The sequence below is a fragment of the Tinamus guttatus genome, unplaced genomic scaffold (assembly GCF_059628265.1).
Source record: "Tinamus guttatus ecotype Peru unplaced genomic scaffold, ASM5962826v1 Tinamus_guttatus_pri_ptg000188l, whole genome shotgun sequence".
Classification (NCBI taxonomy): domain Eukaryota; kingdom Metazoa; phylum Chordata; class Aves; order Tinamiformes; family Tinamidae; genus Tinamus; species Tinamus guttatus.
Genome location: NW_028288722.1, coordinates 1841827 through 1857969, shown reverse-complemented (window position 1 = coordinate 1857969; position 16143 = coordinate 1841827). Strand labels below are relative to the sequence as shown.

The 16143-nt window shown below is 40.9% G+C and overlaps 1 protein-coding gene across 1 annotated transcript in view; it reads right to left on the bottom strand.

Annotated features, from left to right (window-relative positions):
* TBCD (tubulin folding cofactor D) overlaps nt 1-16143 on the bottom strand; it is a 111324-nt gene that overhangs the window by 10855 nt on the left and 84326 nt on the right. Inside the window, exons 24-32 of the mRNA XM_088523440.1 lie at nt 15457-15519; nt 14951-15027; nt 12600-12681; nt 8859-8977; nt 8336-8427; nt 7379-7519; nt 2906-2989; nt 1655-1813; nt 632-770 (exon numbers count right to left, since the gene is read on the bottom strand). Of these exons, the coding sequence (XP_088379566.1) occupies nt 632-770; nt 1655-1813; nt 2906-2989; nt 7379-7519; nt 8336-8427; nt 8859-8977; nt 12600-12681; nt 14951-15027; nt 15457-15519 (956 nt within the window). The remainder of the gene's footprint in view (nt 1-631; nt 771-1654; nt 1814-2905; nt 2990-7378; nt 7520-8335; nt 8428-8858; nt 8978-12599; nt 12682-14950; nt 15028-15456; nt 15520-16143) is intronic.

Genomic DNA, 16143 nt, shown 5'->3' with positions numbered 1-16143 from the left:
TTTAGACCATCAAAGTCTGTTACGGCATCTTGGCAATTTCAAGACTTACAATCCAAAATTGTCTAATATTTCTCTGCAGTATCACTTCAAACTATGTCCTTACCCCAATACCCTTTTGCATATACAGCATATCTTTGACTACATCAAATAACTAAATTCTTAGAAGTCAAACATCTCAAACCCAAGAATTCTGGTAACAAGAGGACAGGCTGTAAGAGACGGCTAAGTTAAACAAAACAAAGTCTCAAAGATAATGAGCAGCACAACAGTCTATTACAGACTGTGATTAAGACATTGTCCGTATATAGAAGAATAAAATAAAGACCGTGAACCTCAAAAACATTCAGACAACTAAGTGGTAGCTCCTTGTAATGTACCTTTTGGTACTGCTTGGCTCCCTTTTAAAGAAATCACATTGACAGCTCTCAAGTAGAAAAAAACCCAGAAATTTCAAAGCATACTGTCAATATGCATTAACACATATGAATTAACTATTTGGATCTACTGGGAGAAAAGAAAGCAAAAGAAAGCAAAAGAAGAGAAGAGGACAGAAATCTAAGCACTCCGGTCAACAATTTTACCAGGGTAACGCGTTTCCCGACCCGGCTGCAAGGACACTCCGCTTTCTTACCGTTGTCTCTGTTAATCCCCCAACAGACACGGTGAGGCCCAGGAGCACGTGGTACTGGTACACAGGCAAAGCCAGGAGCTGCGTGATGCGAGGAAACGCTTCTGCGGAGGCATTCCAGTTGAGAGTCCCTGCCTCTGCCCTGGGGAAAGCGAGGGCAGAAGCGCTTGGTGCGGCTGGCACGTCTGCACGGCCCCAGCACACGGCCTCCCCCGACGCCAGGAAAGTCTCTGTCCTACCTACAAGTCAAATTGCTCACTGCTCTTTAAGCTTATGGGGAAAACTCAAGAACTTTAGCCTTGCTGCTCAAATACAGGAAAGTCTCTAGACCTGTTTCAGGCCAATCATCTCCATGTGGAGACAAGTTCTCCCTCCAGCACGCCAGGCCCAGCTCTCCCACACCCAGCTGATAAAGAGGGGTTTTTTTTTCCCCAGCAGAGATCATGCAGCAGCCTAGCAGACAAAGCACTTTGGAGGTACAGAAGTTAAGACTGTGCTGCAAGAAAAAACAAACGGGGAAATGAAACTGCATCTTCTCCATCCTGGCTGGGTGTTAGAGTCACCATTCGGAAATGAGTTGCTCTCACTTGCCTCTCTTCAACTTTAACTAGAAATTCCAGCTTTGGAAACTTGCAGCAAGTAGGGTTTGACTTAAAACTACTCAATTCAGTAAAAATTTGCCATTCAATCTGCATTTTACTGAAGAGAAAGAATAAATCAGAAAGGGGGACTCCCATTAAATTCAAGCTCTCACATTATGAGAAGAAAATGAGATTATAAAGCAGACCTTTCACAAGCAGCACAATTACAAAACCCAGCTCCCAGCTGACCTGTCTCACCTATGGCCTCCCATATATCTAGCGCTACAGAATCTCTACCAAGTCAAGAGTTTCACAAAACCTGCAGGGATTCAGTACCTTCAAAACATCCATCCTCAGCAAGCACAGCCGAAACTGGCCAGTGGGGCTGACTCCAAGAAAGGCCTTTTCTTTTCACTAGTTCAGGATATTTTCTTTAACAGCTTACCTTGGGAATATCCTCTCTAGTTCTTCTCGATGAGGTATGTGTGGAATTGGAGGACGGTCAAAATGTAGAAGAGTAAGGAACACAGATCCTGCATGAGCTCGGAATTTATCAATTTTCTCAGCTGCCTGTTGGGCCAGCCAGCACATAATCTGCCTGCAACTATGAAGAAGAAAACAAGCGAAATATATAATTACATCTACATTTTTCAAATGATAACACTATCAGAAATATCCTACTACAAAATTATTGTAATGAGTAGTGCATCATAAGGCACCTGAAGTATCTTCAGGGCTCTGGCTTCTAACAAAAGAAGTCATGACATAAATATTGCACAGTATTTATTTTCTACATACCACCTTTAATATATAAAGACTATTAATAGATAGGAAAAAATGCTATATTTAAGATGGAAATACAGCAGGAACCTTGAGAAAATTGCATATTCAAAAAGAAAACTGTACACATACCAGTGGTGAAGATCCATCCCAAATGAGTCACACTCTCACCTTTTGCCAGTTTTTAACCATTTCCTGTTTTGTTCACACTTATATCTAAATTCTCAGCTGCAAAATACCTGCCCAACAGGCCCTTTAAACCCTCTGACAGCACAACTAACAGCAGCAGCAAATGTTAGCATTCCTCCAGTTACAGCAAGATCCGGAATATTTAGCAAGCCTGACCTTCTGTGTTTGGGTCCTGGCAGCAGGAATCCTGTTCTAAGTCCCACTTGACTGGTCTATCTCTGCAAGAGACCACCAGGCAAGTAGCGTCTCCTACTGAAGTCAACACTGTCCTTCCAAGTGCCTCACTCAAGAACTATCTTTCATTCATTTTTATCTAGCAGGAAGGTTGTTTAAGAATTCTATAAAAAAGACAGAAATGAATGCAACACCCTCACTGGAACGCATTCCAACTTAGTGAAGCAACACTTTGAAGAAGTGAGCAGGTTGCCTTTCCATTTAAGCAAACACTACTGGCAAGCTCAGAGGAGGAGGCAAGCATGGACCAAATCTCATGGAAATACCGTGTTGGAAAGGTAGGACTGACACCCACTGTTGCTCAGTTAATAGTGTTAGTCTCTCTAAGAAACAGACAAAACGTTCTCAGCATCTATGTGGAGGTAAACTTGAGGCATTTCTGTCAAAAATTCTGTCATACCCCGTTACGGATTAAGTACAGAGCACATAAGCAACGCTTTCCTGTATAGACAGGGATGCAATTAGAAGAGATGAGGCAAAACCAGTAACGTACATGTTGGCATTAATTAACTCTGCTTCCTTCTGTACCAGCAAAAGTGTCACCTCCTTTAAACTTGTCATAGCAGCTTCACGTACCCTGCCAAAACAGACAGACAATGTTAGAGTGGGGACATTAAAAATTATCTGAGTAAATTCATCAGCATGTTAACACAACAGGCACTGGCAGAGAAATCAAACAAGTGCAGAACCCTGCAAAAACTGAACCCTGAAAGCACCTATGTGCTTTGTCTGCTTCAGACCATCTTCTGAAAACACTAATCTGCATTTTGACATTGACATTTAAGCACTGTAATTCTTCAAGCTTCATACTTCCAATGTTAAAAATTTGTGACTCAGAATAGTTTAATAATAGTTTAAACCCCTATGCTAAAGAATACCTAGGTAAGAGTTTCGTGAAAAAGATTTAGCTCAAGTAACAGTACACTGTGCTTGCAGTGCATCTCAACTACACTGTGAACATCTTCTGTCCTCAAAATGTCAAAAATAATTTCAATATAAAAGAAACAAATATGAAGTATGTAATTACAACTTGAAAAATAAAGTCTATACATCAGGTTTAAACCAAAAACTTTATCAAAATATGAGCTGTCAAAAATAGCTGTTTTTTGAACACACGGGCAATACTATGGCACAGTCTCACTTGGTTACATGACTCCATAAAAAATCTACACCAGCACCAGCACATTCATCACATGAGCAACTTATATTGTTTCTTCTCTGTAATAATTAAAAATCTTATTGAAATATTTTAAAGTGTACACCTGTCTACTGTGAAAAGACATACTCCTGTTTTTGTGCAATTTCCAAAATAAACTGAAAATTGTTGTCTATGCAATCTAAAATGGGGTGGGACATTTATTAAAGTGGTAAAAAAGTCAAATTACATCATTTTTTCCTAAGTAGTTCAATACAAGCTTGGCAGTCTTTCATAAAGGATATTTTTCTGCTTCTACATATAATACCTGCCTAGTAGATCTTCATGTCTAACACCTGTAGACAGATTGGACAAGTCCCAGCAAATAATCTTGTCGTAAGAAACGTCAAGTTTGCAAACGGCAAGTGAAGCTGGGTAAACTTTCCCACGATTCCATAAGAGACAAAAATCACACCCCAATGGAAAGGTCTCTCCCCACATCTTCCCGTTTCAGTCAGTGGTTTGTAAGACAGAGAAGGAGAAAAGATTTGTATTTCAGAAGCCACAAAACTATTTAGCAGCTGACAGTTTTGCTATGAGAAGAGCTTTCCCATCTCCCTTTCATGCCCATGTTTCGCACTGTTGGTTTTGGCTGGCGCTGTCAAGGCAGCCTTGAAGGAATTTGGTGCTCAAAGCGCATGTGGATTTTAACGGCTGTGGGGAATTGCATTTCCTTGGGATTTCTTAGGAAGTTTCCACTTCTCTCGAGTTTTGTTTAGTTTTTAAATTAAGACATATGCAGGAGGATGAAAAATAGGTACAGGGAACACAAGTGAAAGCTGATCATGGGGAAGTTAATGTGAATAACTCATCTACACTTCACCATCTTCTTCCTTATCTGCTTCAGTATCTAACCTAATTTTGGCAGCAGAAAGCTTACTACCTTTTTTCTTACTGACTCATCCCCCTCCGTGGTTGCTCTTGTGTTCCCTTTACCTACACCTGTGTTAGTACATTCTCCAAGCCAGGGACCCGCTCCCTGTCCTGGCGCTCCGTGGAGGGCGGAGGAAGGAGGAGAGGGAAGGCCAAGCTTCCTCCTCCCTCGCGCTCGCTGGCACGAGCCGCCTGGGATCCGTTCCTCGCATCTGCCGGCTCCGTTTTCCTCCCAGGCTTGGAGGCGTCAGACGCACCTCTTTTTCTCTGGTTTCTTGCCCCGTGTTATTTCCCTCCTTCCCTACGATTTCTTTTGTGCTGCCATTTCCTCCGGGCACTCCCCCTGCCGCGCAGCCTTGCTGTCAGATGGCAAATTTGACAATTACTGTAGGGCAGCATTAAACAAAAAGCAAACAAACAAAAAAAGAACCCCCTTCCCCCCCCAAAAAAAAACAAACAAAATAGACAAAAGAAAGGAAGCAATACACACAAACATGCAGAAATCAACTTGGGCTGGAAAGAAGAGCTTTGATTATTCCCCTGAGCCATTTTCCAACACATTCCAAAATAGTGCAGTAAAGCACCTAACAGAGCAAGTCCCTTAAAGCCAAGGGCCAGGGGGACAGAATCCTAAAACACAGAATTAACCAGAAACTCCAGCGTAAATGCGAAATTCCCAAACGCTGCGTACTTGGCATCGTGTGTTGTAGGTGGCTTTGCACAGAGATCAGCACACTCCGCGTGGCCGCGGAAGCTCAACGGAGCAAGCGCCCCCGACGCGGATCGTTCTGCTTGCAGCACGGAGGAGGAAGCAAGTGCCTGAGATTGCTTTGGCCGCAGAACAAGTGAGAAGAGGAAGGAGCAGAGCAACCCCTCCTTGCAAGGCACAGCTCATTTCTTGCCCGCTTCAGCCTTCCCAAGTCAGCTCTTCTTCTGGCTTCACTGCAGCGACAACAAATCTCGTCGTGTGCAGCCTCTGCTTGATTCCCTAATGGTATTTTGCAGGCCCTCCCTTTCCTGCCTGAAGTGCAATAAATACAGGACCAAATACTATTTCTAAATATCAACAGGTGGTTCATCTACCATCCTGAACATGCATCTCTGCTCTCAGATGGGTCGTGGAGCTGCCACCGAGGCGCGTGTTTCTGCATGAGCTTTAATCTGTCTAACAGAGACCGCGGGGAGAACACAGTGCCTAGAGCTGGGGTGAGGAGCCCAAGTTTGCCATAATCCTTAAATTTAGTCCCTGCCACCACCTCTTCGCCGCTCTCATTTCTTGCCCGCGCCAAGCTCGCCGTGCACGGCTGCCATCGGAGCGTCGCTTTGCTGTGACGCAGCCACCTCACCCCGACAGGCCCCGTTCCGGCAGCGCTGCTCCAAACCACGCTCCCGTGCTCAGCCTGCCCGGGGGAGGCCTAGGGTTCACCCAGGCACGAAGAAAACGCTCCCCCAGAGACGGCGTGAGGGGCACGGGGCCCGGCCGCACGGCCCCGCGCAGCACCGAGCTCAGGGCTGGCACCAGGGTCCGTCCCTGCCTCCACGGAGCCATCTCCACAAGCTCACGTGCTTCCAAATCAGGCCATGGAAACAGACTGGCCAAAAACGCATTCTACTCATTATAGGCTTCCAACAAATCGTGCATAAGGAAAAATTAAGCACGCTGCCACATTCATTGACTTAGTCTGTGGCTTCTCTCTGCAGGGATTATCATTCAGCAGCAAAGGCCTTTGCTACTGTGTAGAAGCCTGAAAGCCAAAGGCTTTAGGCCAAAGGCCTAAATATTTGAAGTTGATCGATGCCAGATTATTTCTGAATGGGGTTAATTCAATACTTAATATTAACGAGCATTACTCCAGGCCAGACATACTTGTGCTTATAAATACATGCAAAAAAGGAACCTGACAAGAGAGCCTGTATTTTTGCTCTGCGTGTCCTCATCTTGCAAGATCTGCACACTGGTCTTCCCGCCCAATCGCTACCTTCTGGCATTCTGCTGGATGAACTGAATAAGGGGAAACTTCCCTTACTCCAAAGACTGCAGGAATTTCCAATCCACAAGTGCTGCTACATCCCCAGTTATAGCTTCTTTTGAAATTAAAGACAAACTCAAAGAACAGCAAAGGCTTTTTTGCCATCTTGGTGATCAGGATTGCATTTCCAGTTCTGTGTTACTGGCACAATACAGAACATTCAGCTTAATGTAGTCTCATATCCCAAATCCTGTTTATATTTTAAGGGAACTCCGAAGACTGAAGCACATCACAAAACTGTGATTGCCACAGATGGGAAGTATTCCTGTATCTGTTACTCTAGATACAGCAATAATAGATGTATTCCTACAGACTTAACGTTTACCTATTACTGCAACATAATAACTCAGATCATGAAATCCCCAAACTTTCAAGAGTCAATAAAGTGACTGTGCAATAGGAAAAAAAAGTCCCAAATGTGGCCATTTCAGTCACAGCGCAGCAATCACTAACAAATTATACAACTGCTCCCTCTCCTGGCAAAACAAGACGAACAAACAAGAGCTCAGGAAGTGGGAATAAATGTAGTATTTCAAGGAAACTAGAAGCAATAGTTTAAACCACTGTACTTTTCATGACTAGATTTATTCACAATATTCACTAGAAGAAATGAATGACATTCGGAAGTCAGAATAAGGCTGAACTCTAGTTTCAAACACAACAGACCACGTCTTTCTTCTAAGACAAGGGACAAATTCTTTCTGCTTTTCCTTTTCCTATCCATTTCTCTCCCTGCTCCCCATACCCAGTTCTGCAAAAGTTTAGAGGCATCTATTTATTTCTAAGAGTATTTGGATAGACATCCATTTTTCATTAGACATCAAAAACAAGAGCTAAATTTCACACTGAAGTCTCCAAGGCATCTTACCAGCCTCCCACGTCCCCGCGGCTGTCGGTGGTATAGTCTGTCACCCCACTGAGCAGCATGGCATAGATCGGGGTGATGTTATCCTTGCAGACATATTCTTCCTGGGATCCATCTCCCTTCACACCTACTGTCTGGCAAACCCTTTAAAAAGAGGAATTGCAGAGTAAAAAAAGAGAGAAACTAAGAAGAAATTAAGATCATAGGGTTTTTTGGTTGTTTAACAAACTTTACTGGATATCCTAAACATCTATGATATCTGCCCCAAACAGCACACACACAATTCAGAGACTACTGGATCACTGTATCCAGAGATTACTGGATACTGTGAGGATTCCTCATCCACGTTCCTCTGTAAAGGAATATTGCCAAAGCTTGAAACTCAACAGTTAAACACATACACACCCGCACACACGTATATAAGCTCTCTAATACCACCAAATCAGAGCATGGTTATTGTATCCATCAGTTCCTGAGCACTTATCAAAATGAAGCAAACAGGAAGAGCAAGCGACTAACATCATATATACTGAATTTCATATTAACCACCTTCTTAAATTTTAAGACAACATTAAAATGGGAAGAAACAACGTTTCCGCACTGTAACAGTTTGAGAACATATCTGTGCATGCGAATACTGAAAATATTCCTTTGGAGAAAACTTTTACTGTTTTCTACCAGTTCTACCTCCTTATGAAATAAGTTAAAAAAAAAAAAAAGCTATCTTCACCCTCCTTAATAAACATTAATCCTTAATTCAGCTCACTAAAAGTCCACGAGAATGGAAAATTTTTCAAATACACTCTAGCTGTTCATTTCATTGATTGAAAAAAAAAAAAAAATCAGTCGCATTCCCATCTACAAATGTCTGATATTGCTCAGAACCAAAGCAGCAGCAACACTAGAAAACTTCTAGAGAAAGATTTTAAAAGCAGAGAAAAATAATGATGATAGACAGACTTTGCAATTGCTATTAGGGCATCTCTTCTGGCTTCTGCAAAGCTCGTGTCTGTGTGGGTAACGAGGGTAACCTTTCTCAAGCCTTCCAAAACCTGAAAAAATAGAAAAAAAGTGATATCAAAAGATGATACAACATCAATGGTGAGTTCCTGCTAAATTTAGCTACGAGTATAATAGTAATATTAAACACATACGAGGACCAGGCAGGAAAGCAGTGGTCGTTTCCTCATCCCAACCTTCCACTTCTCTTGGACAAAGTTTCCCTCCCAAGGGCATCACTTGCTCCCTGTTTTTACTCAATCTCTGGCTTTTCCATACAGACTACGAAAGTAGAACTCATTTTCCATGACCCGAATCTATGGGGAGCTAAATTCATGATGATTTTCTGGAGTTTCTGTACATCAGAATTCCAAATTCACAACGAGCTTTAAATAGGATCCTTCGTATTTGCTTGATTATGATCACGAGTTTCGTTCCAAACACCCGATAGCCTCTCCCCACGGCACTGGTGGCACCTTCTCACCTGCTGGAGCCTGCCCTTCAGCAGGGATCTTGGAAGGGACCCAAGAGCTAGTGAAAAGCCACAGCGAATCATTTCCTCTGGGTTCTGAAGTTCTGAGATGTACTGTGTCACCAGCTCATCTAGAAAGAATACAACTGCAGATTGAAAAGCTGCCACCACACCGTTATTATTACATAATTTGCTAACTGAAAGAAAAAAAATTACAAACAGAAAAGCTACAGAAAAAAAAATACACACAGAAAGCTACAGAAATTCACTAAGCTTAAGTACAGAAAGCCTTAAATTCTGGCCATTGAGAAAAGGAGAAAAAATGTAAAATATCCCTGTTACATGAATGAATTCTCATTTTCTCAGTGCAAGGTTGGATTTTTGGATAGAGAAACTACCCTATTCAGACAGAAAAATACCAACTGCTCAGCCTAGGAAACTATCATTTTTTCAAGTCTAAGTACGAATTTCAGTGCAAACTCAGGCAAATTCTCCTGCATTTTCAGGTCATCAGTTTCTGTAACGAGACAGGTTGGGAGAGAGTTGGGTCTCTGGATTTAGAAAGGTCTGTTATTCAAACTGCTTCCTCCCCCCTAACATCTTAATTACACCGAGGATTTACATACACAAACATACACACACACACATCCCACAGATCATACCTAAGCAATGAGATCAGTTCATGTTACTTTTTATAGACGGACAAATATAAAGTGTTTTTTGCAGAAGACAGCTCAGAAAGTCACTGTTTCAATGCAGGGATCCAACATTCAAATTCTCTGAATTGCTACAGAACAAAACAGAGAGAGTGGCTCTATGCACAGTACCACTCAGGAATAAACTGAGCTGTGCCAGGAAAAGAGAAAAAAAGAAAAAACAGGAGGCTCAGCAATAGGGTAAAGCAATACTAAGAACAAAATAAGGATGAATTTTTTAAAAAAGGAAGACTTGGGAATGTATTTATCTCCATATTTCTACTACCTTTTGTTCAAACTCCTATAGCAAGCACTAAGAGGAAAGAAGCTCTGTGTGTCGAAACTGTGTTCCTTATTGCAAGATTTATCACAGACTTCATAGATGATCCTTCATTGAGCAGCTGGTTCAGTCACTGTGCTAACCTCTTAAGTGCGGGAGAAATTCAGATAAACTTCTAGGACCAACTGAGATAACAGCGATAAACACAACTCCAGAGAAAAAAAAAAAAAAAAAAAAGAAAAGGTTATCTTCCTAATTAGCTTTACTGAATATGCACTTTTTAATCCTTAAAAGGAACAAAGGAATCAGACTATGCAGGTTACGTAACTGTGCCATTGCTTGTTGTCATCCAAGATTTACATGATGAAGCAATATTTGCTAGAGGAAGAAAGATTAGTTACCATAAGAAACTCCACTTTAATCATAACTCATGACTTTTTTTTTTTTTAATCCCTATGCAATCAACAGGCCCCAACTAGTTCCTCAGACAGCAGGGAACTAGCTCCTTGTCCAGAGGTTAGCAATATCTTCAGACAAGCACATCTATGATTGAGAAACTCCCAAACCGCTGGAGCGCAGGATGGAGCCTCGAGGCCATGAGAAGATGCAAGGTTTGCTCAGGTGCTGCTGTCACCTTCGCCAGTGCCACTGCTGCAGCGCTGCCATCACCGAGGTGCTTAGTTTAAGATTGAAATTTCAGCAAAACGACAGAAAAACGACAGACAGCAAATGAGCAGCTCTAATGATAATCACTTACTAATTATGTTACCTGAGGTAATGCAAATGTGCTTGTTCTCTTACATGTCCTGAGCTTCATAAACAGCATAGGCTGTGAAGTGTCTACAGTATTAATTCAAAACTTACGGAATGAATATTAGAAGAAAGTCATCAAAACTGAAGTGGAAAACAGAAGAACAGAGGCAATAAAGCGATCTGGCCGAATACAGACATACTCAGAATTCTGAATCACTAAATTATCTTTGTTTTGTATTTCACTTTGATCTACAAAAACTTTTTTTTTAAATATTTGTTTAGTTTGCATTAGATTGCAATTTTTTTTTAAAGTAGGTCAATTAAAGCAATTGAGGGGATTATGGCACCTGCATCTGCACTGAATCTCCTGTGCAAAACAACTTCCACGCACGCATGCACACATCAGACATCAGACATTATGGGGAAGTTCTTCAGTGACAGATTTCAAACCCACAACATTGAAATATTAATTGTCATAAAATAGATAGTTTTAACTAGCAAAGAGACCAAAATATCCCTTTTTTGTATTGAGGACAGAAAGTATTTACATTCATGACAGAATTTTTATTTGCATATTTGGAAGAGGTTTTAGAGAACTAAGAAGCCAAATAAAGCTCACTAGAGACTTTTTGAACAGAAGGTTATCCAGGTTGTAATGACATCTTCCAAATGATACCAGTAAGTCTGATGAAAAATGTTGCCTTTATTTACAAATCTGGTCCTACTTATTCCTCTAGACCATTACGGTTACTTGGCTACAGTCTGACTCCTTCAACCCTTCAGTCACAAGCCAGGCGAGGAGTTAACCTGGAATCCAGGATAAAGTTAAGCTTCGCAGGCATCCAGAGTACGGCATCCAAACACAGCCACCCACCTCATGTTATTCCAGTGCATCCTCTCTACCTCTCCGTTCTGACACCCGGCCAAGCCTTCTGCTCCACTCCTCGTTTACAGAAGCCTGAAACTTCATGCTTACCTGCCACGTGCCCCATTAACCTTTCAGCTCCCTAGTGCTGCCCTCCTTTCTTTGACTTTCACCATCCTTTTCAGTACATGTTATCTCTCTTTTTAATTTGCCTTAGTGTCATTTCACCTCTTTCCATGTTGCCCATGAAAGAATCAGAAGACATGTGGCAATAACCTATATGAAAGGACTATCTTTTTGCTTTTTGCACTTTTTTTTTAAACATAAACTAGAGATATGTATAATATGTAAACAATTTAAAAATCAAGACAGGCTGCTTCTATATATGAATAATTTATTCAGGGCAGGGACTGCATATTACTGTGCGTGTGGTAGGTATCTAGTTCCTTCTGGGAATAAAGTATTCCATTACACGCATGATTTAGGAATGACAAAATATAGGAAAATACATTGTTATTTTGTAAAGTTTATGTAATATCACTGTCTTAGTTAAATATAAAAACATAAATGTTCTTATCTTTAAATAATTCATTTATATAACCTTGTAATCGCTGATAAACATTGTACAGTTTGATAACTGAAAGAAAGGAAGGTACAAAAAATCCTTTATAACACGGATGTTAATTCACCTGCCCCTAACAAGAGTTGAACTCTGCTTCCTTAACAGTGACCTAAATCCCAATTTTCATCGGGGTTTTCATCGTGACGAGTCCTCTGTGTACCTCTGCTATCTCCCTTTACCAATTCTTCTTGTTAAAGTCACTCATGACCTCTGGCATACGGATCTGCAGGCTGTTGAATTCCTGCACAAAAGCCTACACATCCGCTTTGTTTCTTCATTTTACAGCAGGGAACAGAAAAGCACACTTTTTCCTAACATATATTATTATGTTACATTGCCTTTGTCAAAGCAAACAGTCCCTCCCTCCCCTGAGACATCTCCTAGACTTTCAGTTGGTTTTATCTCCCCTTTTTTTTTTTCTGCAGCATTTTAAAGAGCATCGGAGCTGCAGTGATGTCTGTGTTTCTCCCTGTCCCCACTCCATCCCCCAATGCTTTGCAGGTTAGGTCCAGCCCATGACTCAACCATGAATCATTACCTTGTAGAGCTGGATCAGCTTCTCCCTGTTCATTGATGTAATATTCATTACACAGAGCAGTCAGCGCGGAGACGGCAGAGTCCTGAAAGACAGGCACAATTGGGACCTGGGTATACGTGCTAAGAGCACCCTTCATGGCAACTCGAATTCTTTAAAACAGCACAAATAAGCTAAATCGATATTTAAAACATTATTAATAACCTATCAGCTGTATTCTCAGTTCAGTTGAAGGACAATACAGTATTATAAAACACAAAACTCATTATTTCATCTTTGATATACTGATGCCAGTTATATGATAAAAATAAACTGTATTTCTCCAGCAAGCTAGGCAAAGAAAACAGCAGTAATACACGGACTGAAGGTTATGAACAAAATGCCAAAATATCCATCATCAGAGCACCAGTGCCTCAATCCTAACCACTTCGGAAAGGGCTAATATTATAATGTGGAATATTCCTGAACCTCCTAAACTTTGCATTGGTTTCCGTCACCAAACTAGAAGATAAAATTAACACAATCTGTTTCCGGAGGCATATAACACGCTTAGTGACAAAATCCATGGTTGAACTGTACTTTCCAGCTGATAACATAACGCTGCCCAAACGTTTAAGCTTGAGAGCAGGCGAAAGGAACGCGGTGCGTGTTCCCTGCACACTGCGAACACGGAACCTGCTCATACTTGGGCTCGCAGGGTGCAGGAAATCTCAGCTGGTAACCCAGGGGGCTGCACGGTCTCCGAATTCTGCTCTCAAAGACTTTGCAGACTTGTTCTCTATCCAAAAGCAGGGACGTGAAAGAAACCCAGTATCCAGTTAAATAACGCAACTACCATAGGCATTATAGCAGCAAAACATAATTATCTAATTGCAATAGTTTCCTTACTAAAGAAAACAGTTTTCACCTTAAATGCATGAAGCTACATTATATGAAAAGAGTTTACATGATGTAAGAAAAAAAAAGATGATTTTTCAGTGCCTCAAGGGCTGCCTTTAAAATTATCCATCTCTAAAACAGATACAAATCAAATAAGAATTGACCCTTATTAAACATATCTTACTTAATGATAATTTATGTTAACCAAACAGACCAAAGTTCTCTGAAGTCTATAATTAATTTTGCTAACCTAGGTTTAGATGTTCCAGCTATAAGACATGCAAACCCTTTGGAAAATTTCTAACAGGCATGGATAATTCCAAGAATTCAGATTTCAACTTTTAAGTGTTCCTCAGTAATTTGGAGACCTTCTCATCTTCTCTGTCTCCAAAGGAAAGTTCTAAAAGATGAGCTCTCAGAACCTTACAATGGCTTTTTATCTTATGTTGAGAAACAGAGCACGTAATATTCAGCTCTGTGATGGCTATAAGCTCTTAAAGAGCAGACAAAAAGTATCCTTCTAATTTGGGACAGCCTTTCGGAGTGCAGAATCACACCTGCACAGTGTTATTCAGGGAAAAAAAATAAGACAAATAACTGGAGGTGTTGAAACCATGCGCATAAATAACATGGGAAGCATCCATAAATGGATTTAATATTCCAAATGAGAGTAGCTCGAGATCCCAGTGCAAGTTTGATGAACATTTGCCACAGAGGTCGGTGGGAGGCTGCTGCTGCCCACTGCGATGAGCAGCTCCGGCGCCTCCCGCCTTCCCCAGCGCTGCGGAGCGCAGGCCCCAGGGCACCAGCCACGGAGCTTTCTTATTCTTCTCAAAAAGATTCTCCAACCACTTAGGCATACCAACCCAGCATACCCTGTGCAGATTACAGATAAATACACAATGCAACACTAGACTTGCTTAATATTAAAAAGGGAGACTAAAACAGGCACAATCTGTGGCGTATTTTATGTGAAAGAAAGGCAGAGTTCAAAATCTTGTTACATAAAACCGAAGTATGCGGCTTAAGAGTAATAAACATTTTGGAATCGCAGTAGTATATCAGGCAAGCCAAAATTACAGACGAAAGTAGAAGCAAAATATCCTATCAAAGGAGCCATGTGGGAGAGAGCAAGTGGCTTTCAGCTCCAAGCAACCATCAACTTGAAGCTGCCAGTCTCTTGCCAAAGCAAGTGATCATCACTTACTGTGCCCAAATATATGTACAAGTATCACCTCGATGACAGCAAATGTTTAAGTCTTAAACAAAAAAGTCCCTTTGAATTTTGGAGATTTCAAGGTTAAAAAAAAGGAAAAACAAACAAGAAAAAATACTCCTTTCCATTCTAAGAAACAAACATGGAAGAATCGATCAGACTCCATAGAAAAAAGCCTATTATCAGAAAGCAAAATATATTTCTAATCTATATACCCTGTATATAGTATGACTGCATTTAGCAGGAAGAACTGCTGTACCTTTATATGCTGCCGCACAGTGCTTGAAATGTGAGGGAGACTCCTCAGGGTGTTGTTTATTAGCCACTGCCAGCCACCTGAAATCACAGGGAACACTCGGGTTCAGCCTTCCTACTTTCTCAGCTCCGGCATCCTCTCTTTTATGCTAATCTGATGAACAGTAACCCACATTTACGCATTTCCCTTTTTCCCCCCAATAAACAAAGCCACGGATGGCAGCAGCTTAGCTAACGTGCTGCTGTTTACACAGTACCCAGCCCAACACACTGTGTCTGGCAATGCTGAAAACTTCACGGGAAAACAAAAAACACCACCAACCCCCCAGCAATTTAACAGATTACCACAAAACATGTCTTCAAATAACATTACCATCTGCTTCACTATCTGGGCATCTTTTTGACAACCTTGTTCTTTTTTGCTGTTTCTTTGAATAACATAATTCACTAATATTTTATCTTAATGAGTAACTATTAAGGTAATGAAAGGTTATTCAAAATATCACATACCAATTATTGGATCCCCTCTAAACGGCATTTTCGATAGTGACAGCTTTTCAATTAAATTGCAGACTGTAAGAAAATAAATTTGATAACTGGATAAATACAAAACATGACAAGTTGCAGCAATTTGGAAGACAGACACACCACATTATTTCAGTATTATTTTTAAATGGAAGCAAATGTAGCAAATAAAAGTTGAAAATATTAACGAATTAAAACATAACTACACTTGTAATTCTTACAACCAAGGAAGCTACCAGGCTGTCACTGTTCTCTCACCAGCCCCATCATTCATGCAGATGTTTTGCTTGGTGTTATTTTACCCCTCAGAAAAGGGCATGTGCCCATGCTGGTCTTGCTTCTGTTCCTGTGCTAATCTGGAAAAGGCAACCTCTTACAGCCCTGATCCTGCAGCCAATGTCAAGGCTACAGCCACTAAAACAACTACTGTAATTTTTTGGAAGGCTTTCCTACTTCTTATCAGCAGTTTTTGGACGTTCAAGGAGTGATATCCATTCACGGCACATAGCCAAGAGCTACATAACGAGAAGCAGCTTTATTTCATTTGATATTCAGAATATGAGAAAAAAAATATTGTTTGTTATTTTATACTTATATATTTATAAATGAGTTGTAAGCTTGTAAAAAGCACTTTGAGAATAGTATTCTTTCAGTGTTCCAAGGTTACTTGCA